Source organism: Entelurus aequoreus, linkage group LG04, assembly GCF_033978785.1.
Source record: "Entelurus aequoreus isolate RoL-2023_Sb linkage group LG04, RoL_Eaeq_v1.1, whole genome shotgun sequence".
NCBI lineage: Eukaryota > Metazoa > Chordata > Actinopteri > Syngnathiformes > Syngnathidae > Entelurus > Entelurus aequoreus.
In genome coordinates, this window is record NC_084734.1 from 52,215,478 (window position 1) to 52,239,836 (window position 24,359).

General features: G+C 41.9%; 2 protein-coding genes across 6 annotated transcripts in view; one reads left to right on the forward strand and one right to left on the reverse strand.

Moving 5' to 3' along the window:
* The window catches only part of cdc42bpb (CDC42 binding protein kinase beta (DMPK-like)), a 31,925-nt gene extending 14,797 nt beyond the window's left edge, over positions 1-17,128 (forward strand). Inside the window, exons 8-38 of one of the 4 annotated variants that reach the window (XM_062045245.1) lie at positions 550-798; positions 1,772-1,991; positions 2,067-2,174; positions 2,241-2,374; positions 2,454-2,696; positions 3,461-3,571; positions 3,669-3,928; positions 4,016-4,121; positions 4,213-4,337; positions 4,406-4,511; positions 5,482-5,630; positions 5,700-5,797; positions 5,901-5,980; positions 6,221-6,292; positions 6,358-6,429; positions 6,499-6,604; positions 9,615-9,751; positions 12,894-13,033; positions 13,536-13,617; positions 13,688-13,901; positions 13,974-14,036; positions 14,096-14,337; positions 14,416-14,770; positions 14,872-14,969; positions 15,031-15,115; positions 15,176-15,293; positions 15,364-15,481; positions 15,672-15,887; positions 16,295-16,403; positions 16,468-16,529; positions 16,591-17,128. In XM_062045245.1, coding sequence (XP_061901229.1) covers positions 550-798; positions 1,772-1,991; positions 2,067-2,174; positions 2,241-2,374; positions 2,454-2,696; positions 3,461-3,571; positions 3,669-3,928; positions 4,016-4,121; positions 4,213-4,337; positions 4,406-4,511; positions 5,482-5,630; positions 5,700-5,797; positions 5,901-5,980; positions 6,221-6,292; positions 6,358-6,429; positions 6,499-6,604; positions 9,615-9,751; positions 12,894-13,033; positions 13,536-13,617; positions 13,688-13,901; positions 13,974-14,036; positions 14,096-14,337; positions 14,416-14,770; positions 14,872-14,969; positions 15,031-15,115; positions 15,176-15,293; positions 15,364-15,481; positions 15,672-15,887; positions 16,295-16,403; positions 16,468-16,529; positions 16,591-16,683 — 4,371 coding nt within the window. In that variant the 3' untranslated portion in view covers positions 16,684-17,128. The remainder of the gene's footprint in view (positions 1-549; positions 799-1,771; positions 1,992-2,066; positions 2,175-2,240; positions 2,375-2,453; positions 2,697-3,460; positions 3,572-3,668; positions 3,929-4,015; positions 4,122-4,212; positions 4,338-4,405; positions 4,512-5,481; positions 5,631-5,699; positions 5,798-5,900; positions 5,981-6,220; positions 6,293-6,357; positions 6,430-6,498; positions 6,605-9,614; positions 9,752-12,893; positions 13,034-13,535; positions 13,618-13,687; positions 13,902-13,973; positions 14,037-14,095; positions 14,338-14,415; positions 14,771-14,871; positions 14,970-15,030; positions 15,116-15,175; positions 15,294-15,363; positions 15,482-15,671; positions 15,888-16,294; positions 16,404-16,467; positions 16,530-16,590) is intronic. The other 3 variants (XM_062045246.1, XM_062045248.1, XM_062045247.1) reach the window with 3 other exon arrangements.
* Positions 16,708-21,795, reverse strand: vipas39 (VPS33B interacting protein, apical-basolateral polarity regulator, spe-39 homolog). 2 transcript variants are annotated; one of them, XM_062045249.1, is made up of 18 exons: positions 21,451-21,795; positions 20,997-21,093; positions 20,782-20,916; positions 20,672-20,707; positions 19,396-19,460; positions 19,271-19,327; positions 19,123-19,215; positions 19,023-19,056; positions 18,858-18,960; positions 18,760-18,787; positions 18,584-18,657; positions 18,446-18,521; positions 18,240-18,374; positions 18,128-18,169; positions 17,882-18,058; positions 17,652-17,741; positions 17,472-17,576; positions 16,708-17,397 (listed from the first exon to the last, which is right to left on the reverse strand). In XM_062045249.1, the coding sequence occupies exons 1-18, from the start codon at positions 21,538-21,540 to the stop codon at positions 17,377-17,379; spliced, it is 1,458 nt and encodes a 485-aa protein (XP_061901233.1). In that variant the 5' UTR covers positions 21,541-21,795; the 3' UTR covers positions 16,708-17,376. The 2 variants fall into 2 exon arrangements, 1 of the variants encoding a protein (XP_061901233.1); XR_009825935.1 differs by lacking the exon at positions 16,708-17,397 and having other exon boundaries at positions 17,882-17,972.
* Between the last annotated feature and the right edge of the window lie 2,564 nt (positions 21,796-24,359).

Consider the following 24,359-nt stretch of genomic DNA (forward strand, 5'->3'; position numbering starts at 1 on the left):
GTACCACACATTAAGCACACGGCTTTACCATTAATTTATGTAAAGAAATACTTGGCAGTCCATCTCTTGTTGGAAACACGCCATTCCTCATCAACTTTTCTTTTTTTAGCGTCTCATCACTTGTCTCTATGCACCTTCACTCACAGGTTCCCCCCGGACATACGGCATAAATAACACATTTCAAAATAAAAGCAGCACAGTTGTATTGCGCGCACGACATAGATGTTTTTTAAACTTTATTTTGTAATTTGTAATTGCGCCGTTCAATTCACTCACACGCACACGCGCATACGTCCACACGGAAGTAATACAAATAACGCTTTTCAAAACAAAAGCAGCACTGTTGTATTGCACACTCGACATAGATACTTTTTTAAATTTATTTTGTAATTTATGATTGGCCTCACGCGGGCCGGACAGGGATGCGCAAAGGGCCGGATGCGGCCCGCGGGCCGTACAATGCCCAGGTCTGCTCTATCCTGACTCTACTGTCACTCTATCCTGACTCTACCCTCACTGTACCCTCACCCTGCTGCTGCTCTTTTGCAGGAGCGTTTTCAGTTTCCTGCCAATGTGAGCGACGTGTCCGACTCTGCCAAGGATCTGGTCCAAAGGCTCTTGTGCCCGAGGGAGCATCGGCTTGGTTTAAACGGGATTGCCGACTTCAAGAACCACCCCTTCTTCTCCGGCATCGACTGGGACAATATCCGCTCTGCCGAAGCGCCGTACATTCCAGACGTGTCGTCTCCCACAGACACGTCCAACTTTGATGTGGATGATGACGTCCTGAAGAACCCGGTGAGGATGACTTGTTGTTGCTACCATTCTTCTTCTTCTTATCGGTTAGTGTGCTGAACTCCAGAAGCTTCTTGGTGGGATGATGACGATGATGATGATGAAAGTAACAGGGGGACTTGCTTTAAGCACATTTTCACCTCAATGACATCATAATTCAGTCTGTCAACGTGGCACATCGGAACTGGACCCTATTTGACCGCCACGTGCCAGCACCTGTGCAAAGCCCTTTCATCTTTATGATGCATATGGACTATTACACAACTTTTCATCATGAGTTGTCTCGCTGGTAGAAAAGGAATTCTCAAATGAATTTACTCAAATATTCCAACAAGTTTAGTCTTGAATCTCTTCAACGTCATCTTGAAGAGACCAATCTGTGGTTGAAGCCAAGTGATTTGAATCCAACAATCATCACAAAGCTTCTTTTTTGGCCCTTACAAATTCTTCCAAACGTGTGCAAGATCACCATCAGAAATATTGTAGAATTTGCTCCTTCCCTCGCTCTTGCAAATGCAGAGAACTTTGCTTGCACTGCTGTAATGCACTCTTTACTTCTTGCAAAAACCTTCCAGAGCTGCCTACATCATTGCTCCACAATGAAGCTTCGTGCTCACGTCTGATACCAAACTGACATAAACATCCTTGTGAAAAATACTTTTCTCAGGACTGAAAATATTGAGCCTTTTTGAGTGTTATTAGCAATTTCTCATCATTTTAGGTATATTGTTTACTTTCAGGTTCTTCTACTGTTTTCTGTATTGTCCTATTTTTCTACACTATTATCACTTTCACGGTCTCAAGATTTATACAGAAGTCATATGTATTATTATTACATTCACACAGTCCTCTGGGGACGTCCAGTTTTGATAATGTCAGTAGTGTTCTCTCCAATGTCATGGTTGAAGCTTCAATGCTCTTTGATGACAAATGTTGACTGACCAAGGTGTTCTTCTCACTGCTCTTTGTTGAAAAGGACATCCGTCCACCAGTATCTCACACGGGCTTCACTGGGCAACACCTTCCGTTTGTCGGCTTCACCTACACCACTGAAAGCTGCTTCTCTGACCGTGGCTCCCTCCCCCGAGCAGAACTCTGCAGGGAGGAGGGAGGCGGAGGGCAGGAGGTGGAGGCCTTTGAGAAGAGGATACGCAGTCTGGAGCAGGAGAAGCAGGAACTGAACCGCAAACTGCAAGGTTGTTCCCCAAACACTTCTTATCTCGCATGGTGCTTTTTCCCTTTGACCTTTTGTGTGTGTTGTGTACCTGTAGAGTCCACTCGGGCCCTGCAGGCTCCGCATTGTGGAGGTACACTGAGTCCAGACAAAGAGATCAAGAAGCTGAACGAGGAAATTGAGCGTCTGAAGAAGAAGCTGGCAGGTCAGAAAAGGACCAATTGTTCATTGGAAGACTAATAGTTTGGTTTACACGCCTTTGCTTTCCCAGACTCTGATAGGCTGGAGCACCAGCTGGAGGAGGCGGTCACCCTGAGACAAGACTATGAGAGCTCTGCCTCCAAAGTGAAGATCCTGGAAAAACAGGTGAAGACCCTGAGACAAGAGAAGGAGGACGTCAACAAGGTAAGGAGCTCCCGACGGGGGTGACGTGCTTGTTCTTCCTCGTGCATTAGCCGACCTTTGTTTTTGCCCTGGTGAGCAGCAGTTAGTGGAGTCTCTTGAGCGTCTGAAGAGCCAGTCCAAAGAACTTAAGGAGGCCCATTCTCAGAGGAGGTTGGCACTGCAAGAGTTCTCTGAGCTGTCGGAAAGGATGGCCGAGCTGCGCTCCTCCAAGCAGCGTCTGTCACGTCAGCTTCGAGACAAGGAGGAGGAGATGGACGTCATCCTCCAGAAGATGGAAGTCATGAGACAGGACATCCGCAAGACTGAGAAGAATCGCAAGGAGGTGATATGAATTCTTTACAGTTGTAGTTGTTTCTTTCACCACTGAATGTGGCAAAAAAGTTCATATCAATTCTGTGTTTGAAAAGCAGAAAACGTGCGACCGAAAATAATAAACATAATGAAGTAAACAAAAACATTCACTGTAAAGGTGTCAAAACAGTGATAAAGGAGATTATGTTCAGGAATGTAAGATGTGAATCCAACAAGCACTGATTATGTCTTCAAAGCAAGCCTGCTTTATGCTACACAAGAGCTCTCCCCTTCAAGCCCTCTAAAACGTCAAAGCTCTATTTCATCGTTCAGTGAAGGCTTTCTCTGCAATTTATCATTTTCAACAATAAAATGTGATGAGTAGCTCCAACAGCTTTGAACTTCTCTTCAGTTAGCATACTTCACTAGCAACTAAGGAAGCTAACTTGTCATCTTAAAAAAAGATTTACATACGCAAACAAATTTGAATCCACGCATGAAGTAAATTTATGTAAGATTTATATAGAATAAGAACAGTCCATGTGAAATGTGAATGAACACGAGACGATGACGAAGGCCATTCTCCATCTATAATTTGTAGACAAACATTTTAGTAAAAATAACAGGAAAAGGAGAACGACTAGGATCACAATCACAGACCTTCATCAAAGAAATGCAGAGTCATCTGTAATAATTCACATGCCATGATGCAATTAATTGTATTGCATTTGAAAATGATTAATTGTATTCTGTTGAGACTCCTCAAGCTTCCAAGTGCCTTTTGTTACTCCTCAGTTGGAGGCTCAGCTGAACGACGTAAAGGCAGAAGCTTCCAAGGAAAAGAAGCTGAAGGAGCACAGCCAAGTTTACGCCAAACAGCTGGAGACAGAGCTGGAGACTTTGAAGGTCAGAGGTCACTGCAAAGGTTCACACATCTGTCCTCTTCTTCAGACCAATGTCTTGACAAAAGAGGGAGAATTTGGACATTGATCTGGTCTTACAGGCATCCTGGTCTCAGTCTCAACAGGGACGAGGAGCAGCAGCGTGGGGGGTGGAGTCTCAGCAAGAGTTGTCTCGGTTGAAGGCGGAGCTTGACAAAAAGGTTCTGTTCTACGAAGATGAGTTGCTCAGGAGAGACTCCGCACATTCTTCTGAAATGAAGAACATGAGTAAAGACCTCCATGACTCGGAATGTTTGCAGCTTGCCAGCAATAAAGAGCTGCTGCAGCTTAGGGACAAGTTGGACAAAGACAAGAGGGACAGGTGAGTCCTGTTCGGAGAAGTTGTGTAGCACCAGCAAGCTAACTGTTGATTTACTGGCTTGTCGTTGACGGTCTGGTCTCCCTGCAGACAAGCGGAGATGGACGAAGCAATTGCTGTCCTGAAAGAGAAACATGAGCGAGAGAGAAACCTCCAGATTGAAGAAAATCGCAAACTGATGACTGAAACGGACAAGGTGACTCATTGTAGCTCACGTCTGCTTTGAATGAAGTTGTGCTGCGGCTGCTTGTTCGTGATCGCCATGTTCCTGCTTTGTCCTCAATCAGTTGTGTTCCTTTGTGGACAAGCTAACTGCTCAGAACCGTCAGTTGGAGGATGAACTTCAAGATCTGTCCTCCAAAAAGGAAAGTGTCGCTCACTGGGAGGCTCAGATTGCTGAGATCATTCAGTGGTGAGTCGCTTGTTTATTCTCTGAATGAGCACAAGAGAGCGCTGTCCTCACAAAAGTTGTTGCTGCAGGGTGAGTGACGAGAAGGATGCTCGTGGTTATCTTCAAGCTCTGGCCACCAAGATGACTGAAGAGTTGGAGACACTACGCAGCTCCAACCTGGGAAGCAGACCTTTGGTAATAACACTTTTAATCATCATTAAAGCAAGCAAACGCCCTTGAAATGTTATTTTCTAGTCGTTTATACAAATCTGACAGATGTTGATAACATAATGTTGCTCAGATGTTTCATATTTAAGTCTATGTACATACAGAAAACAAAATGATTTTAAAAGCAAAAAGCCTGAAGTGTTTTTAAGGGTCAAGTAAGTCCTTTATAAATACATAAACAATATAACATAACAGTAAAGAATAAAGGCCAGTGGTGAGATGACAACACAAACACATCCAGTTGAGTTAGTGTTAGCCTGTTATATGTCTAGCATTTTTTTTTTTTAATCGATTTTGTATTTTATTTCTGTCTGTCTTGTCCAACCAGTCAGGGAAATCATAGTTGTCATGTAGATGCCCATATCTGCTGTACAGATTTACTTTAGAAAAGAGAAGTGCGGGATACTGCTCTTGTTGCCTTATTTGTATTTATTATTATTGATTATTATTATTATGTTTGGGTGGAATTTTATTGAAGAAAAACGGTTTTCTTTTGAATAATATAGAAATTTATCACAGTTGTTTATCTATTTTATGGAGGAATGTAGTTAATCATAGAACCGGCAACAGTGTTCTGATTTTGAATCGAGATTCAATTCTGATCGAATTGTTACCCCCAAGAATCTAACTGAATCGTGTGGTGCCCAAAGATTCACATCCCTAGTTGTTTAGGTTATTTAAAAATAGCAGCTAAATAATTTAAAGTATGTGAGCTGTTTGTGCATTGAAAGGTGAATGTTATTATTTGTTTGATCCCAGCTTGTTAGAGAGGATGAATTAAATCCAGCAAATTAACTAACTACTAACCTCTCTCTCACACACACACACACACACACGCACACACAAACACACACACACACACACACACACACACACACACACACACACACACACACACACACACACACACACACACACACACACACACACAATGCAGGACCCCCTGTGGAAAGTGCGTCGCAGTCAGAAGTTGGATATGTCTGCTCGTCTGGAGCTGCAGTCTGCTCTGGATGCTGAGATCCGAGCCAAACAACTGGTCCAGGAAGAACTACGCAAGGTCAAATCTGCCAACATGGCACTGGAAAGGTCAGAGGTCACTTTGTGCTATCTGCAAGTGTAAATGATATATAGAAAAAATCATGTCTTCTCGTGCAGTAAGCTGAAAGAATCGGATGAGAGGAGCAGAGAGATGGTGCAGCAGATGGAGAGTCTGAAACAGGAAGTGGACGACACACGATCGCGCTCAGACAAAGGTGAGCGTGCACGCTGGCAACAAGTGGCATCAAACAGTTAGCATGTAGAATCAAGGTGTGTTCAAGGCGTCCTATACTTCCCCCTTTAAACTTGTGTCAGCAGCACTGAACCTGCCAGACTTCCAAGACGCCATCTTTGAATACTTCAACACATCTCCGTTGGCGCCTGACCTTACCTTCAAAGTGAGTGAGCTCTCTGTGTAGCTTTTTCTGACCAATCAGTGAGCAGCATCAAATCACATGAAAATGATGTAATTATTGTGCTGTTTGTCCACTTTAAATGTTTTGCTTCATTTATGTTTGGAATACTTCAAAGTAGAACAACATTTACTGTTTACAACTACTTATATTGTTGACATTTCCTTTGATGCAGTTGACATAACTTGTTCTTTGTCATATTTCTTCTACCTGTTCTACCTGCAGACATCTGATATAGACTCAACCCCCATGAGAAGTGAAACCATGCCCTCCTCACCCTCCACCTCTGAGAACGAAGTAAGTGTTTGGTAATCGGAGGGTTTCAAAGACAATGCCTACATTGAGACGTGTCTGTCATATAGGATTTGAAGGCGTTGTCAGTCCCAACCAGCCCCTCCCTTACTGATAAAAGTTCTTCAGCGGCCCCGCTAAAGGTAGAGAACTTCAAATATTATTATAATATTTTAGAAGTTCAAATGTTCTAAATCTCTCATTTCTTGCAGCCCAAAGCTCACCACCTCAACATTAAGACCTTCTCCAGTCCAGCACAGTGCACCCACTGCACCTCCCTGATGGTGGGGCTGATGCGACAAGGTTATGCCTGTGAAGGTGAGCACAGCGCCACGTGCTGTCTAACATGTCCACTTTATGACCTTTACACTGAAATTCAGCTTCATTTTAGTCATACTCCAGTCAACGCAATTGATTGTTTGTCTACTTTTAGTTGACTACATTTCACAACATTTTAGGGGACTAAAATACAAAGTATCGAAGTTTAAGTAAGCATCTTTCAAGTCTCCTTGAAAGCACCTTTATTTACTCTACCTGCAAAACATGTCAAAATCAAAATTCATGAGAAAAAGTAGTGTTTTAATACAGTGCATCCGGAAAGTATTAATATCACCAGGCCAAAACCATCCCTACAGGGAAGCATGGTGGTGGCAGCATCATGCTGTGAGAATGTTTTTCAGCAGCAGAAACTGGGAGATTAGTCATGATAGAGAGAAAGATGAATGCAGCAATGTACAGAGATATCTTGGATGAAAACCAACACTTCCCGTCCAACCTAATGGAGCTGGAGAAGTGCTGCAAAGAGGAATGGGCGAATAGGTGTGCCAAGCTTGTGGCATATTCAAAATACTTGAGGCTGTAAATTCTGCCAAAGGTGCATCAACAAAGTATTGAGAAAAGGATGTGAATAGTTATGTACATGTGATTTTTTTTATTTTTTTTATTTTAATACATTTGCAAGATTAAAAAAACAACTTTTTACATTGTCATTATGCGGTATTGCATGTAGAATTTTGAGGAGAAAAATGAATTTATTCCATTTTGGAATAAGGCTGTAACATAGGTGGAAAAATTGAAGTGCTGTAGATACTTTCCAGATGCACTGTATGTAGATCAATTACTAGACACAAAAAAAATAAACATTTTGTGTCCAAACATCTACCGTCCACAGTGTCATTAGCCGCATTTCCATTGCAGTTTTTTGCAAAATAAAAGTGCCATTTCTAAAATTCTGACAAAGTACATTTGCGACTTGTAGGTGTTTCCATTAAAGGGTGTTTTGCGTCATGAGCCGTAATTCTCGTAACATCTCATTCCGCAAACTTCACTTTGAGGAAGATGGACGCTTTGTGATTCCATGGTTTTGGAGCTGTGATTACAAATGCAGCCACCGCTGTTGCCTTGATTGTCAATAGAAGACGATGGCAACGGGTGATCGCTCAAAGGCAACGTCCGTACGTATGGCAGCGGCCGCGAATAAGGGATTTGTGGCATAGATTTGTGAACGAGGAATTCACACAACAAATTTTGGATTGAAGGGCCCCCTCGACATTGTTTGGGCATGTGGGTCTCTCCGAGCCTGCGTGTCGGCTTCTTTTGCCGGCAGGGGACCTTCGAGACGGCCCAGTGCCGCCTCGCTTGACCCCAGATGACCGATCGGAAGCAGGACCAAGACGACTCATCTGCCCGAGTTATCCTGCATCAGCGCCGTGCCAGTTTCGATGTTTAGGTGCCCTGTAAATGTGAAAAAAGTGATACGTCATGCTTTTGCGACACATCTGAAAAACCTCCTCATGAGAGCGTAATTTTTTTTAGCGGTATTTGAGAGGTTTTTCGAAATATGGGCAGGGTTTCCCCTTGATTGCCATTATATTTGTGGAGGTGGGGGCGTGGTCAATATGACATCATCATATATGATATCATTTTGAAATGCAATGATGCATATATTTTCTTTTAAAGGGCTAAACAAATGTATTATGTATATTTAAAAACAAATAGTGTTGTTAATAGATTTGGGGAAAAATAACTTGGTGTTTTGTTGATATTCTTTACAATGAAGTCACTGTAAAACTAACCACACTAAAGAAAGTACATTATATATACACATGAAGTGCACATACATGTGAATAATGTTAGATTAATAATAATATAATTTGGATTAAACTGAAAAATCAATACAATTATGCAGAATGAAGGTTGAGCTGTAATGCCGCTAGCTTAATGCTAACGTACAATGGACTAGCTCATAGACAAGCTCACTCAAATTAGCATGGACAATCACAGGGCACAGATAGACAATCCTTCACACTAACATTCATATTTATGGACAATTTACAGTCTCAAATAAAGCTAACGTGCATTTTTTTGGAATGTGGAAAAAAACTTTAGGTGCGTGACAGGCGATTTTAAACGCACATTTTTTTTCTTCCAAATAAAGCAATGAGGAATGTTTTTTATGACATTTGAGCTGTTTTTCAAAATTATTATAGCCAACAGTACGTAAATAATATACAGTATATCCATTCGTACAATACATCACTTAAATTTGCTTTTGTGTTAAAATAATTTTTTTTTCATGGAAAAAAATTATACAAAAAAATAATTTTGAAGGTGTGGCGGTAATCTTGCCGTGGCGGTGCGCCACAATCGTTTAAATGTAGGGGAAACCCTGATGGGTGTTTCCATTACCAGTTTCTTTCTGTGATATTTAAGTTTTGCGCATTTCTAGGGTAATAGAAACAATTGTTGATGACTGATGATAACAACCAAAGCTACCCCCCTCCCCCCCCCCACACCCCGGATTGTAAATAATTCAATGTGATTATCTTGTGTGATGACTGTATTATGATGATAGTATATATCTGATAGTATATATCTGTATCATGAATCAATTTAAGTGGACCCCGACTTAAACAAGTTGAAAAACTTATTCGGGTGTTACCATTTAGTGGTCAATTGTACGGAATATGTACTTCACTGTGCAACCTACTAGTAAAAGTCTCAATCAATCAATCAATCAATCAATCAAAACAGCTATTGTGTATGACCTAATTAATACAGCAAAGCATAGCAGTACTTCATACAGTAACAGTAATACAAGTAAAACTGAATTTACACATTGTCTTGTTGTTGAAAAGTAGAACATGTCTTCACTCCTTTCTCCCAGGAGTACACATATTTCCACGTGTACCTTCCTACCATGGACGCTACTTTGTTGTGATGGTTATCCTCTTGTTTTAGTCAGAGGAAAACTCCTTGACGACAGTTGTGACAAATGAATAGTGAACCGGTCCACTTGCACCTTGTAATGACTGTCTTCTCACCACAGTCTGCTCCTTCGTCTGTCACGTGACCTGTAAAGACCACGCTCCCCTGGTATGCCCTATCCCAGCTGAGCATGCTAAGAGACCGCAAGGTGTCGACGTCCTAAGGGGCATCGGGACTGCTTACAAGGGCTACGTCAGGGTAGGAGGCCTTGCACAGCTGAAATACTGACTAAAGTACAGTGTAATAAAAGTTTGTAAACTTATGTAGTATGTACACAGTACACACTTGGTGCAGTAACAATGTAGTATTTGTATAATGTTAGCACACTATTGTAATATGTTCACACTTGGTGCAGTAGCTATGTAGTATTTAGAATGATGTTAGTACACTATTGTAATATGTGCAGTAGTGTTAGTACTATATAGAATGTTAGCGCCAGAGGTGTGGACTCGAGTCACATGACTTGGACTCGAGTCAGACTCGAGTCATGAATTTGATGACTTTAGACTCGACTTGACAAAATGTAAAGAGACTTGCAACTCGACTTAGACTTTAACATCAATGACTTGTGACTTCACTTGGACTTGAGGCTTTTGACTTGACATGACTTGCTACTTTCCCCAAAACCCAAACCTTAAAAAGTTATTTGGGAGCGCTCCGTATCTTTCATTTTATACGTCTGTGTCTATAAGCGTGTGTGCTGCGTGTCAGTGTGTGTGCTGTCAGTACAACAGCCAATCAAATTAAATCTACGTTGTTTTCATCACACAGCTCTCATCCAATCAAATTGCAGGACAACCACCGAACATGAGTTGTCAAACAATGCGGCAGTGAGAAACAATTATGCCAAAGTTGGTTTCGTTCGGGTATAAAAACTACGACTTGGTCAACAAAAAACGAATTGCCGTATGCAAATCACGCAGTTCGAATATTACAGACGGAGACGCAACAACTTCCAACTTCGTTCGACATTTGAAGTTGCACAAAGAAGGGTAAGTTTTGAATGTAAGATAACGTTTATTGGCTAAGTAACATGACTTTTATTTGCTGTGTAGTTAAATCAGTGAGGCTGTAAACTCACTGCTAACGTTATAACCATAGACATCTTATAAGGGTACGCAGCATTGAGCGCTACTGCCTACTGGCGCAGACGAGACGCGGAGCCGCCATCTTGGAGTGGTGATCCGCTCCACTCAGTGCAATTCATTTGGCAGGAGCAATGAACTGTCAGCAAATTTAATTCATCTTACCTCACTGAATACCACTGATTTTCACGCGTTTTTTTTGTCATACGTGTAGCTATGATAACGGACACATGTTTTGGCGTTTTTATTATTCATAGTTTGCTTAACAGTAATATAATATTCTTATACGCTATAAGTGACCAGACGTCCGAGATCAAAACTGGGAATATAATCCCAGAGAAAGGGGAAAAAAACGGTCAGCTATTTTTAAATTGAAGAAACAATATGATTAGATTATATATACATGCGTATATCCTACATAAACAATATATGAATACATTAGATATCTATATATTTTAGGGACCTATAGACTGTAACTCTGTTGCTGCAGCAGCAGAGAGTTTATTCTGTCTTGACACTTTGTATTGATATTTTGTATTACATTCTTCCCTTAAATGATAATGTTTACAGTGATTGTTTTATATCTATTTTTTATGTATGTCGCTTTGGATAAAAGCATCTGCCAAATACTTAAACATATATAAACACCTGAAAGTCTTTATGTCAGCTAAAACCACCAATCTGTTTCACTGGATTCAGCATAAAACCAAATGCTGTCTTACCCAACAATGTTAGTATTTGAATATTGTTACTTGAAGACTTATTCCTGGTTACAATTATACTGTTAAGAAAGTATTGTCTTATACTTTGCCTAAAATGAGAATGCATCATAATCAGTGGCGGCTGGTGAATTTTGTTTTAGGTGGGGCTGAAAGTTTGTAAACCAAACCCCTGTAGGGGTGTCATCCTCCCCCAGAAGATTTCTTTTTGATTCTCACATACAAATATTGAAGATCTTTGCTCCTTCTCAACTTTGTGGTAATGTTATTTTCATAAAATACAACCAATAGTATGTTAATGTTTGTTTTTGCAAATGTGTTTATTCTGTAAAGGAATGAGTTAAATGTTTAAAATTGTTTAAACTATTAAAATGACTGGTTAATAGTGCTATTATGAATTGCAATGTCAGCACTATTTTTTTTCCTGCAATTTCAAATGCACTTGTTTTAATAAATAAATACAGCGTTTTAAAAGCATACACAATCTGTGTAAAAATATTAGTCTGTGGTTAAAAGGACTTGAAAGGACTCGAAACTCAAAATGCAGGACTTGGGACTTGACTTGAGACTTTCTAGTCTTGACTTTGGACTTGACTTGGGACTTGCCTGTCTTGACTCGGGACTTGACTCGAGACTTGAGGGCAAAGACTTGAGACTTACTTGTGACTTGCAAAGCAATGACTTGGTCCCACCTCTGGTTAGCGCCCTAATGTAGTATGTACACACTTAGTGCAGTAGCAATTTGGTATTAGATATTAGTACTATATTGGTATAATGCTGGCACACCAATGCACACTATGGGCCTAAATCATTAAAATCTAAACAGCGTGTGCAATCTAGAAAATAGTGTGTAATATAAGTAGGCATACTGCGTGCGATTTACAAAGACTGATTGTACAACTAAAAAGTGGTGCAGACCACCTCATTTAAATGAGGATTTTTTGTGTAATACTGAAGCATCACCACGGAGACACTCATTTACTGCACATTTATGTTGTCATGCTCCTTACCTTTGGCGTTTTGCTGTTTTCAAGCATGCAGGAGACATCTACCAATGTCCATTGTCTGTCTGTGCAGCGGAAGCACTGATCCTGCAGCCGTGTGTGTCGGTTTGCACGTCCCACTGACGTGCTAAATAAAACAGAAAATAGTGCTTGCAAAACGGTGATGAGTGTTGATAAATCACATTGCGTTTGCTAAATAATTATATTTGGATCTTCTCCTCTCAGAATTGTGGGCGTTTAGATAAATAGCATATATTTTGCATATTAATGAAGACAGAGACGCAAAATGGATTGCACGCCTTATTCTGCTCACTTAACAGACACAATCCACTGATCACTGTGCTATCAGGTTAGCACGTCTTTCAGTACACGCAAACCTTTAGTAAATCAGGCCCTTAGTGGAGTAGCAATATAGTATTAGTATAATGTTATCACATTGATGTAGTATGTACACACAATAGAATACAAACATGTGTTGTATTGTCAATATGGATGCTGTATTGGTAGAGTTTGGCCTTTCTCACCTGATCAGATTCCAAAGCCCAGCGGCGTGAAGAAAGGTTGGCAGCGAGCTTTTGCCGTCGTCTCCGACTGCAAACTTTTTCTTTACGATGTTCCTGAGGGGAAGTCCACTCAACCAGGAATGGTGGCCAGTCTGGTGCTGGATCTCAGGTACCTGGAGTAGCTTGATTTGTTGTTTGTTTGAAATCTTTTCCTCATGACTTTCTGATGTTTTCATGATCATTTCATAATGTTTTCCTGATGGTTTTATGATCATTTCCTGATAATATAATGTAGGCATTAATCATGATTTTAGCTGCTACAATTAAAATGTTGCCAATATTAATATTCAAAAAGCATATCAAATCAAGCACTCTGACAGTGCTTTTTTCATTTTATTTCATTATAATTTAATGATGATTTCATGGTTGTTTCATGATGATTCTAATATGATTTCATCATGATTTCACTGATTTTACAGTGATTTCATGATTGTTTCATGGTGATTCTATTGTAATTGCATGATTTCATTGTGATTGTTATGGTTATTTCTTGATTTCATAGTGCTTCCATTATGATTTCATTTTAAGTCCATGATCATTTCATGGTGATGATTTCATGGTGATTTCCTGAAGTTTTCTAGCAGTTGATGTCAGCCAATGTTTCCTCGTAGAGATGAAGAGTTCTCTGTCAGTTCTGTCCTGGCGTCCGATGTGATCCACGCCACCAGGAAGGACATCCCTTGCATCTTCAGGGTATTCGACATCCACCTGAAGTCGCACCTACAACTTGTAGTTCTGGTCTCACCTGCGACTTTGCGTTCAGGTGACGTCTCAGCTGAGCTCGCTGCTGTGTTCTGTGTCTCTGCTGGTTCTGGCTGAGAGTGAGGTGGAGAAGAGGAAGTGGGTTCGGATCCTTGAGGGTCTCCAGAGCATCCTGAGCAAGAACTCGTTGAAGAACCAGCAGGTCCATGTCCTGCACGAAGCCTACGACGCTTCTCTGCCAATCATCAAGAGCACGCTCTCTGCCACCGTGCTCGGTTTGTAACACTTGGACTCTTTCTTCTTGCTGCTCAGCGTCTTCATTGTCGTCTCTTCTGTGCGTCTTGCAGACCGTGAGCGAGTCGTCCTAGGAACCGAGGACGGACTGTTTGTGGTGGAGGTGACCAGAGACGGTGAGTCAAAGTTTGACTCGGTCTTGAGCTCGCTGTCAAACGTCCTGCTTGTGTTTCAGTGATCGTGCGAGCGACGGACAGTAAGAAGGTTTGCCAGATCGATCTGATCCCTAAGGAGAAGATCTTTGCTGTGCTGTGTGGGCGAAACCGCCACGTCCATCTTCATCCTTGGGGGGTTCTGGAGGGTAGCGAGTCCACTTTTGACATCAAACTGACAGAAACCAAAGGATGTCAGGCTCTCACGACTGGCGTCCTGCGGCCTGGCGGCACCGCCTGTCTGCTGGCTGCGGTCAAACGGCAGGTGAGAAGTCAATCTGTGACACTGTGGCACCGCCCCTCCACTAGCTCCTGATCAATGGGCCGCTTTTGTTCCCTGCAGGTTCTGTGCTTTGAGATCACGCGTGCTAAACCGCATCACAAGAAACTGTGGGAGGTGCAGGCTCCTGGCACGGTGCAGTGGTTGGGAATAGTTCGTGAGCGCCTCTGCGTTGGTTATCCTTCAGGCTTTGCGCTCCTCGCCCTTCAGGGCGAATCGTCACCCATTAGCCTGGTGAGCCCATCTGATCCGTCGCTAGCCTTCTTAGCCCAGCAACCTTTGGACGCCCTGCACGCGTTAGAGGTGGGCTCCAGCGAGTTTCTGCTCTGCTTCAGTCAGCTCGGCGTCTTCGTGGACGGTCAGGGGCGGCGTTCACGGACCCAGGAGCTGATGTGGCCCGCGACCCCGCTCGCCTGCAGTACGTCATTCACGTTACTAAGTCTAAAGTCCTGAAGTCATTTTAGTCCTTATCGATTGCCCGACTCCGCAAAATTGACTTTATGGTCTCTTTGAGCGCAGGCTCTAATTCCTCCCACCTGACGGCCTACAGCGAGTATGGCGTGGATGTCTTCGATATTCACACGGCAGAGTGGGTCCAGACCATCTCCCTATGCAAGGTATCCAACCCAACTTCTACGCCTTCACAACCTGGTCGCTCACGCGCATGTCCGTCCTCAGATCAGACCTCTGAACGTGGAAGGGACCCTCAACTTGATGACTTCAGAAGCTTCTCGCCTCATCTACTTCAGCAACGCGTCTTCAGGTAGACGCACCTTGATCCAAAATGCCTGGAAAATCAGTCCTGAATCTGGTCTTTCCTCAGAGGGAGACCTGACCATTCCAGAGACGTCGGAGCACAGCAGGAAGTTAATGGTTCGAACTCGCAGCAAGAGGAAGTTCCTCTTCAAGGTTCCTGAGGAAGAGCGACTTCAGCAGCGCAGGTAAAACTGTCCGACTCGCTGGCAGAGAAAGATGACGACTCGGCAAAAAACATGCCTGTTGTATTTTTAGGGAGATGCTCAGAGATCCTGAGTTGAGATCCAAGATGATCTCAAAACCCACAAACTTCAACCACGTGGCTCACATGGGACCAGGAGATGGCATGCAGGTTCTTATGGACCTCCCCCTGGTAACTTCCTGTCTGCATGTCCTTCTCCTGTCTGCATGTTCTCCTCTTCCTCCCTGCATGTCCTCCTCCTGTCTGCACGTTCTCCTTCTCCTCCTCCCTGCATGTTCTCCTCCTCCTGTCTGATAGTTCCCTTCATCAGACTGACCCCTTTCTTCTCCTCGTTTGCTCCTTTTCCTTCCCTCATTTTCAGGTTGGTGATGTGGCCCCCCCAACTCCGTCTCCCTCCCCATCCTCCACCTCCCGTCACACCCTCATCTCCTCCCCCTCCCACTTTGAACACGTCTATCACATGACATCGTCGTCAGCTGGCGTCTTCTTGCTGAAAGACTCCGCCTCCTCCTCCCAGCAAAGCCTCCTGCAGCCCTCCTCCTCCTCTTCCTCTCCCTCCATCTCCTCTTTGGGAAGGGTAGGCCCGCCTTCCCCGCCAAAACACACACACACACACACAAATATGGAGCCCCCACACCCCCACTCCTCCTCCCAGCATCCTCCAGTGATCAGCGTGTGACATTTAATAATGTCATATTTTTGTTTATTTTAAAATTAAAAGCAAAGTTAAAACATAATTAAGATCAAATAAAGACATCAGTAGGAATTGTACAAAACATTTACAACATAAAGCAGAGGAAGGCTCACTAAGGCAGGAACATAAAGACTGACACACAAAATCAATCAATCAATTGGTAATCACTCATTGTTGCTTGGTTGTTAGAGTACGTTCTCACCACAGAATCATCAAAATTCAAAGATGCTTTTCCCCCCCAAACCTTATGACATATTTTCTTTCACTTTGTGTGTGTGTGTGTGTCACAGGGTGTGATGTCTTCCTCCCAAGAGGACGCCATCAAAGACAAGCCCCGCCCACTGTCCAGTATCTCTCGGCAGCAAAGGAGCAAGACGTACATGACCCGTACAGCATCAGGTACGTGCTCGTTACCCAGCATGCATCAGTATGCCTGAAAGTCATGTTCTTTTTTTTGTTGTAGATTTTGGGGGAGGAGCTACATCTCGCGGTGCTCTTGAAGTTGACCAGGACTTTGACCAAGAGGTAATGCTGACGCCGTCTTTGTATTTGTATGATCGCTGAAATTTTTATTTTGTTTTTGCAGCCGGACTCTCACTCCACCCCCTCAAACAGCTCCAACCCCAGCAGCCCCAATTCTCCCCATCGCAGTCAACTGAATTTGGACTCAGAACCTTGACAAACACACACAACTGCAGGGGCGTGGTTTTCAATTTTAATACAATTTTATTGTGACGGTGTGAGTAAGCTTCCTGCTCTTTTATTTTGGTTTTAAGTGTTTGCTGTTGCTAGGAAACACTTCCTTGGCTTAAATAACTCAGTTTGTATCCATTGAAAACATTTCCTCTTCGACTTTTTGAGCAGGTTTTAGCTTGCAAACAGCTGTTGCTAACTTCCTGTCTGAAAACAAACACTGTATTGAAGTTGCACATTGTTGTAGAGAAAAATAATTGATCGCGGATCAGTGATTATCCTGCGTCCTGCCTTAACCTTTGACCTCAGGGGTCAGGTGGCGGGACTTCTGAACACTACTGCTTAATTTTCTTTCTGCAGATCAACCGTTAAAGGAATCTTTGTAAGGAGAACATGACAAATAAAAGAATCTACTGACAAGTACAAAGAAATGTTTCTAATTTGTGCTTCTTTACTGTTAACATCAGCGAGCATTTTGTGGCTAACGTTGACTCTGCTTCCAGAAAGCTGAGCCAATCAGAGTAGAGCATCCTTCAGGTTAAACACTAAGCGCGAAGCTTCCATGATGTAACACTGAAAGTTTTTGATCATTGCTTGTTGTTTATTTGGCTGAGCGGAACAAGAAGTGACATGTTTTATATGCCAAAATGATGACTGCAGAAAGCTGATAACTTGCTTGTCAGTTTTTCCAGCGGATTTGCTGAAAAAGAAGGATAGAGTAGAAGAAAAGAGTTCAGATGTCACATGATGAAGATAATCCTTTCTCTTCCTCACCGAGTTGTTGAGCAGCTCGCCGATCCTCCTATATTCGGCTGACCCCACCTCCACCTTTCCTCTGTATTCTAGTAACAGCTGACGGTCTTTTAGGTCTCGGTACGTCTAATTGGCAGAGAGATGCTGACATCAGAAATCAATACGCCAAAGTGATGTAGAAACCCCCTCCCCCGCTCTCACGTTGATGACGATGTCGTGACATTTGTGTTTTTGAGCCAGGGCGATCCTCACGTTGGCATCATCCACCAGACCCACGTAATCCTGCAGCACCTGTCAAGTCAAGTTGGCTTTAGAACCAACAAGGTCCAAACGCAACATTTTTGTAACTAACTATTTTAACTAGACGAATTTAGAGACTTCAAGAGCACCTTGAGCTGGATTGTTAAAGACGCCAAAGGTTAGGAGCTCACCTTCGTGGGGGCGGAGCTTTTCTGCAGGATGTCGACAACTTTTTGGAAACGGAGTGGAGATTTTTTCCTGGTGAAGCCGAGCCAGCTGCGACTAGTAAACAGAGCGTCCACGTCAGACCACGCCTTCATCTTTGCTCGCGCCGCCAAAGCTGTCACCAAAAACTGTTTCTTGGATATCTGGTATCAAAGTTCAGCAAGTTTTCACACTAGACAATCGAACCTCATGGCCATCAAAGTCTTATCTACCTTGAAGCTGAGACGGATGTTCAGCGGACTGCTGGAGCTGGCCTGCAGACGCATGAGAACTTTGTGAAAAACAGCAGACTGCTGCTGGAGAAGCAGACTGACCTTAGCTGACCTCAGGCTGGGTGTAGTGGTACACGCAGCAGTAATGCAAGGTGCTGATGAGCGGCATGTGGAGGATGGAAGGTCCTCTGGGAAACTTCTGGAAGATCTCAAGCTTTCCTCCTTGTTCGGCCTGGCGGTCCGTTGCCTGGCAACCACAGAGAGAGAGCTGCAACATCCCGGGGAACTCTGTGGAAAAACTAATGTTGTCTTTGTCACCTCCAAGATCATCTGCCTTTTCAGCAGAGATACCTGATCCTGGACCTGGATCTGGTCTTCAGGAGAAAACTGCAGACTAGAACAAATCAACTTGTGTAAGTATGTTCACTAAGTCCACTTCCTTCAGTTGTCAATCACCTCAGGCAGCTCTCCAGGAAGTCCCGCCTCTTATTTTCATCTGTGATGCTCAGGTGGTCTCTGTACTGACACAACTGTTGCCATGGGGACAACAAAGTGGCTGTCAAGTCTCAGGTGTACGAGAGTACTATTACTTCTCCTACTAATACTATTGCAGTAGTTAGTGATCACATTACCGCCACATCTTCCATGCGTCCCAGAGATCTGACGAGAAGACATAAAAAGAATGAGCGTGCACTAAAAAGCAGCTGAGAACCAGGAAGTAGAAAAGCACCTAAACAGGTCCAGTAAGAGTGACTTCTCGTCGCTTTCTTTTAGGAAGTGAATGAAATGTCTCAGCGCTGTCTGTCTGGACTGCAGCTCTCCAAATAGAACCTCTAACACACACACAACAGTCAACACACACACACTTAGCATACTCAGCATTTTCTTCACTCACCTTTACTCAGAGTCTTCTTTAGATAAATTAAAACCTGAAAACAAACATATCACGTCAACAAGGTGGAAAAAAACAAGAAAGGTTCAAATAGAAAAATTACAGCTGTGATGACGTTGCCATCGTGAGCGCTGACGGCCAAATCCAGCAGTCGCACTTTGTCGCGTAAACAACGAAACCTCTCCAGAGAGACTCCCTGAAACACAAGCAGTAGGTAGAAAATGTGCATACATACACGTACACATACACACCTTTCCTTGCTGCATCCTGTGCACAGCCTCTTGAGGTGACCAAGCGCTAACCAGATCCTGAGAACAATGACATCATGACTAATTTGAATTTGTGTGTGTGAGCAGACACCACATCAGGATGGTACCTGGTTTTCACTTTTGGGTCTTCGTACTTCTGGGGCAAGAATTCTGGCAGATGGGTCGCTGAGTGCTAAGAAAAGAAAAGCCCCCCAAAAATTTTGTGATGTTTAATTTCAGTTTTTTGTAATACAAGGGTCCGGGGTTCGATCCTGGGATCGGGATCTTTCTATGTGGAGTTTGCATGTTCTCCCCGTGTCTGCGTGGGTTCCCTCCGGGTAAGTTCATATAACCATTTTAGTTGATGAGTTTATATACGAAATGATAACATTTATATACGCATTTAAATTGACAGGTTTGTAAAAGCATTTAAGTTGATACCTTTGTATAATAAACATTTAGGTTGATACATTTATAAACAAAATGATAAGGTTCGTATACGCTATGGGAAAAAATCGATTCGAATTCGAATCGCGATTCTCACGTTGTGCGATTAAAAATCGATTCTCATTTTTAAAAAATCGATTTAAAAAAAAATAAAATATATATATATATATATTTTTTTTTTTTAATTAATCAATCCAACAAAACAATACACAGCAATACCATAATAATGCAATCCAATTCTAAAACCAAACCCAACCCAGCAACACTCAGAACTGCAATAAACAGAGCAATTGAGAGGAGACACAAACATGACACAGAACAAACCAAAAGTAGTGAAACAAAAATTAATATTAACAACAGTATCAATATTAGTTACAATTTCAACATAGCAGTGATTAAAAATCCCTCATTGACATTATCGTTAGACATTTATAAAAAATTAAAAAAAAAGAACAATAGTGTCACAGTGGCTTACACTTTCATCTCATAAGCTTGACAACACACTGTGTCCAATATTTTCACAAAGATAAAATAAGTCATATTTTTGGTTAATTTAATAGTTAAAACAATTTACATTATTGCAATCAGTTGATAAAACATTGTCCTTTACAATTATAAAAGCTTTTTACAAAAATCGACTACTCTGCTTGCATGTCAGCAGACTGGGGTAGATCCTGCTGAAATCCTATGTATTGAATGAATAGAATCGTTTTGAATCGGGAAAATATAGTTTTTGAATCGAGAATCGCGTTGAATCGAAAAAATCGATTTATAATCAAATCGTGACCCCAAGAATCGATATTGAATCGAATCGTGGGACACCCAAAGATTCGCAGCCCTAGTATACGCATTCAAGTTGATACGTTTATAAAATACACATTTAAGTTGTTGATGCTCCTATTTTGATGGTTATCATTTCTTCAAACATTAGCGTCCAAAGAAAGACGTGCGTCTCACCTTCAGCAAATGTTGTGACATTTCCTCCCTTTATTCCTGCGTACAAAATGGACATTGAGTCACATGACCTGATGCGGTTTCACCTGTCTCACTTCCTCTTTCGGTCTGACCTTTAAAGAGCGAGCTCAGTGAATATCCAGAGTTGACTTTGACAAGGCTCGGCGTGTCCACGTTGATTCTTGGGGGGAAGGAAACCTCTCTGTCCGCCCTGTCATTAGAGGTCTCTCGGACAGACCAGGAGATGCCTGAGGAGACACAGGAGGGACATCAGGGACGATGCGTCCGAGCAGATAACCAATTAAGGACAAGCAGAAAGTGGTCTCACTTCCCACCGGCTCGCCACTCCAGTTGACCTTCTCCACATCATCGTCGTCTTCGTCCACCAGTCGGATGCTGTTGACTGTCTGTTTGGATTCTTTCAGCTGAAGCACAAAAAGTCCAAAGCGTCATTCCCTGTCTGATGACTTCAATGGAAAGAAAACGACTAGAAAAGTAATCTCAAACTACAGGTGCTGCCTCACAGCAACAGAAGAATAGTTTGTGTGTGAAAGTGAGATGTTTTCCTTCTTTTTCATCAACACTATTATTATTTTTGGGGAAGGAGGAAATAGCCCTCCACCATTTCCAGAGTGTACCCTCCATTCTGCCCTAGTGCAGCTTGGGTAGGCTCCAGCTCCCCGATCCACACCCCCAAGAGAAACAAGCAGTAGAAACGGATGGCATTTCGTCAAAAATGCCCCAAATGTTAATAAAGATATCATAACTACAAGCACTCTTACTTTTCCCAATTCGTCTTCTTCATCATCGAAAGTGAAAGCTTTACACTTGGAATTGTTCCAATAGTCTTCCTCGTCGGCGCGACTCTTCATCGTCGTTCTGCTAAAAACAAGCTAGCTAATGAGCACGTCAGCGGCTATGTCACTAATTCAGCAATTTTGTCGGACAGTCGTAAATATAAATATGTCTACACTGCGACCAGAAGTTACTACTGAACAAACACGATACACTAAAGTACGTTTGTATAATACGTTTAACGTCTTATAGATGAAGAACTAGTTTTCCGCTTTTCAAGGAGGTTGCAGGCCGTGGTGGCTGCTGGGAAATGTAGTGGGTGACGGGGACCAAGTGTCACGTGACAAATGACAGCCCTTGACGCGCTGCTGCCTTCAACCGGATATTGACCAAAAAAGGATCGCGAAGTTTAGTTGATTTATTTTGGAAAGGTCCAACAGGGAAGTGACATCCTGTACTATACTCGACAGCTCATTTTGACCCGTTATTAGTTAGTCGCTATGATTAATTCTTGATTTTTTCGCTTAGTAAGTTTGACACAGTTTGGCTAAACTGCGCCATAAATGTTGTTGTTTTAAAGTTCAGACAAGTGTGCTAGTATAATATAACGTTACCACATAATGTTTACCTCTGAAGGAGAAAATATATCTTCTTCTGATGACAGTCAAACAAATAAAAAAATAACATACCTGTCTGGATATGTTTGAACAAAACATATATCAATAACGAATGAACACATTTGCCCAAATTACATTGGTTTATGTGTATTATTTTATGGTAAAAAACACTTTACCCAAACGGCTGTTGTCCAAATTTGTACACTTGACTTCTGCTCCCCTGTGGTTACCTTTGGTACAACAATTTAATAGGTAAATAGGTTATATTTGTAATTTTGACGTATTATCTGACATAATCTGACCCTTAGAGCAGTATGCAATTTTAACGAATTTATGGTAAAACATATGGTAAGATCAACAATAATTGAATGATCGTACACACTAATAATACATTTATTGTGCATTGATGGAACACATTAATTATATTATAATGATTACGTACACACCAATAATAATATTGTCTGTGCACACACTAACGTTAATATATTTATTTTATTTTATTTATTTAACAGGGTTATCGATCAACCTACAATATCCCGCCCGATAGAGGCTTAGCAGTCTGTTACGCCGCCATCTTGCCGGTCAACCGGTCAGCTCGTTCCTACGTGTTCGTACAGATTCAGTTTGATTTCTGCGCTACATTTTCACCGATTTCATACGAATTATGGCTGATTTGCTATCCAATGAAGTTGTGCATTTGGATGAAGAGTCCAAGAAACGTTACCGAGAGAAGTTGAACCTTGTTGGCACAACGGATCCGTACCTTTTACCGAGAAGCATGCTAAAATCACCTGAGCATTTTGCAACAGCCGACCTGCATGATCTCTCATATCCAGACATTTATAATTACCTCGTCGATTCACCATCTCCGTACACTGGAAAGGACCTTAAGGCATACAAGAGTCTGCATGGATGCCTACAAGTATTTTACAGCAGGTTTTGTGCATGATGGGCTGATATGGCAGATTCCAAACAAGAATGGATTTCTTCTCATGACCAAGGTAAGGAAAAAGCACACACAGAAGAGCCTACTGTCTGTTTACAAATCCGCGTGGCAGTAACAGTGTGATTGTGAAAAAACTACTGAAGTGATTCTAATGAAAACTCACATTGTTAAGCTTTTTTTTTTTTTTATTACAAAAGACGTCCTGTTCAAAAATGCTTTTAATTAAAAAACTGTTTCACAAACTTCATATTGAAATTTTCCAATTTTTCTCTATGCATTACATAATTTCAAAAAACTACTACAGACTTTGTGAAACAGTTTTTTAATTAAGCATTTTTGAACAGGAGGCTTTTTGTAATAAAAGATTAGCCTGAAAATTTATCGTATTCAGTTTAAGGATGTGACCAAACAATATTATAAAAAAATTCTATCAAAAATTGCTTTGTAAAAAACTGTTTCCAGGAGCTTCATATTGAAATCTGAGAAATTAATTCCTACAGTAAAACAACATTACATAATTTCCAACTATTCAGTATAGAGCTTATGAAACAGTTTCTACAAAAATAATTTTTAGAATTCATGCTTGATAATTCATTTTGGTTTCTTGCTCAAAATGAACGAGGTTTAAATTTTCAGGCTAATTTAATGAATGATTCATGAGAAAATTTACCAAATGCCAGGTAAAATATGCATAAATGGACAGTAAGGTCTAGCCTTGTATATTATATCCAAATTAGGGACTGATAATAATATAAGGTATGTCATATTATCTGTTTCAGGTAAAACACTCTCAACGGATGAATGATCCTCCCCTCAGACCTTGGGTAGCAATAGCGAAAGATGGTCAGATCCTGTGCTGCCACTGTACCTGCATGGCTGGATTGGGTGAAACATGTTCACATTCAGCAGCCACTCTGTTCGCCCTGGAGACATTAATACGTATGAAGACAGCCACTCCATGCACATCACTACCTTGTCAGTGGCTGAAACCATCAGCATCGCACATAGAATATGCTGAAGGATGCAATATCGATTTTGCCCGTCCAGCCCAGAAACGAAAGTCAAAAGTTTCAACTCCTGAGGAAAGTGTTGCGAGAAAACTGCTGAATGTTCTTCCACCAACTGAAGAGCAGAAAGCTGCCAGCACGGTGGCACAGGGGTTAGTGCAGTGGTTCTCAAACTTTTTTTGTCATCCCCCACTTTGGACAAGGGGGAGTTTTCAAGCCCCACCTGCCCCCATCGCCCCAACAGAACGCTAATGCCAAGCTTAACATTTTCAAATTTATCGAACATCAAGTAACATCAAGTTTTATACATTCAAACTCAATAACAT

Excerpts from the sequence above, each read along its gene's own strand:
- vipas39 (XM_062045249.1), bottom strand. The coding sequence starts at position 21,540 with ATGAAGAGTCGCGCCGACGAGGAAGACTATTGGAACAATTCCAAGTGT. Across the intron at positions 19,328-19,395 it reads GACCCAAAAGTGAAAACCAG|GATCTGGTTAGCGCTTGGTC; the intron begins GTACCATCCTGA and ends CATTGTTCTCAG. Across the intron at positions 18,170-18,239 it reads ACCACTACACCCAGCCTGAG|GCCAGCTCCAGCAGTCCGCT; the intron begins GTCAGCTAAGGT and ends ATGCGTCTGCAG.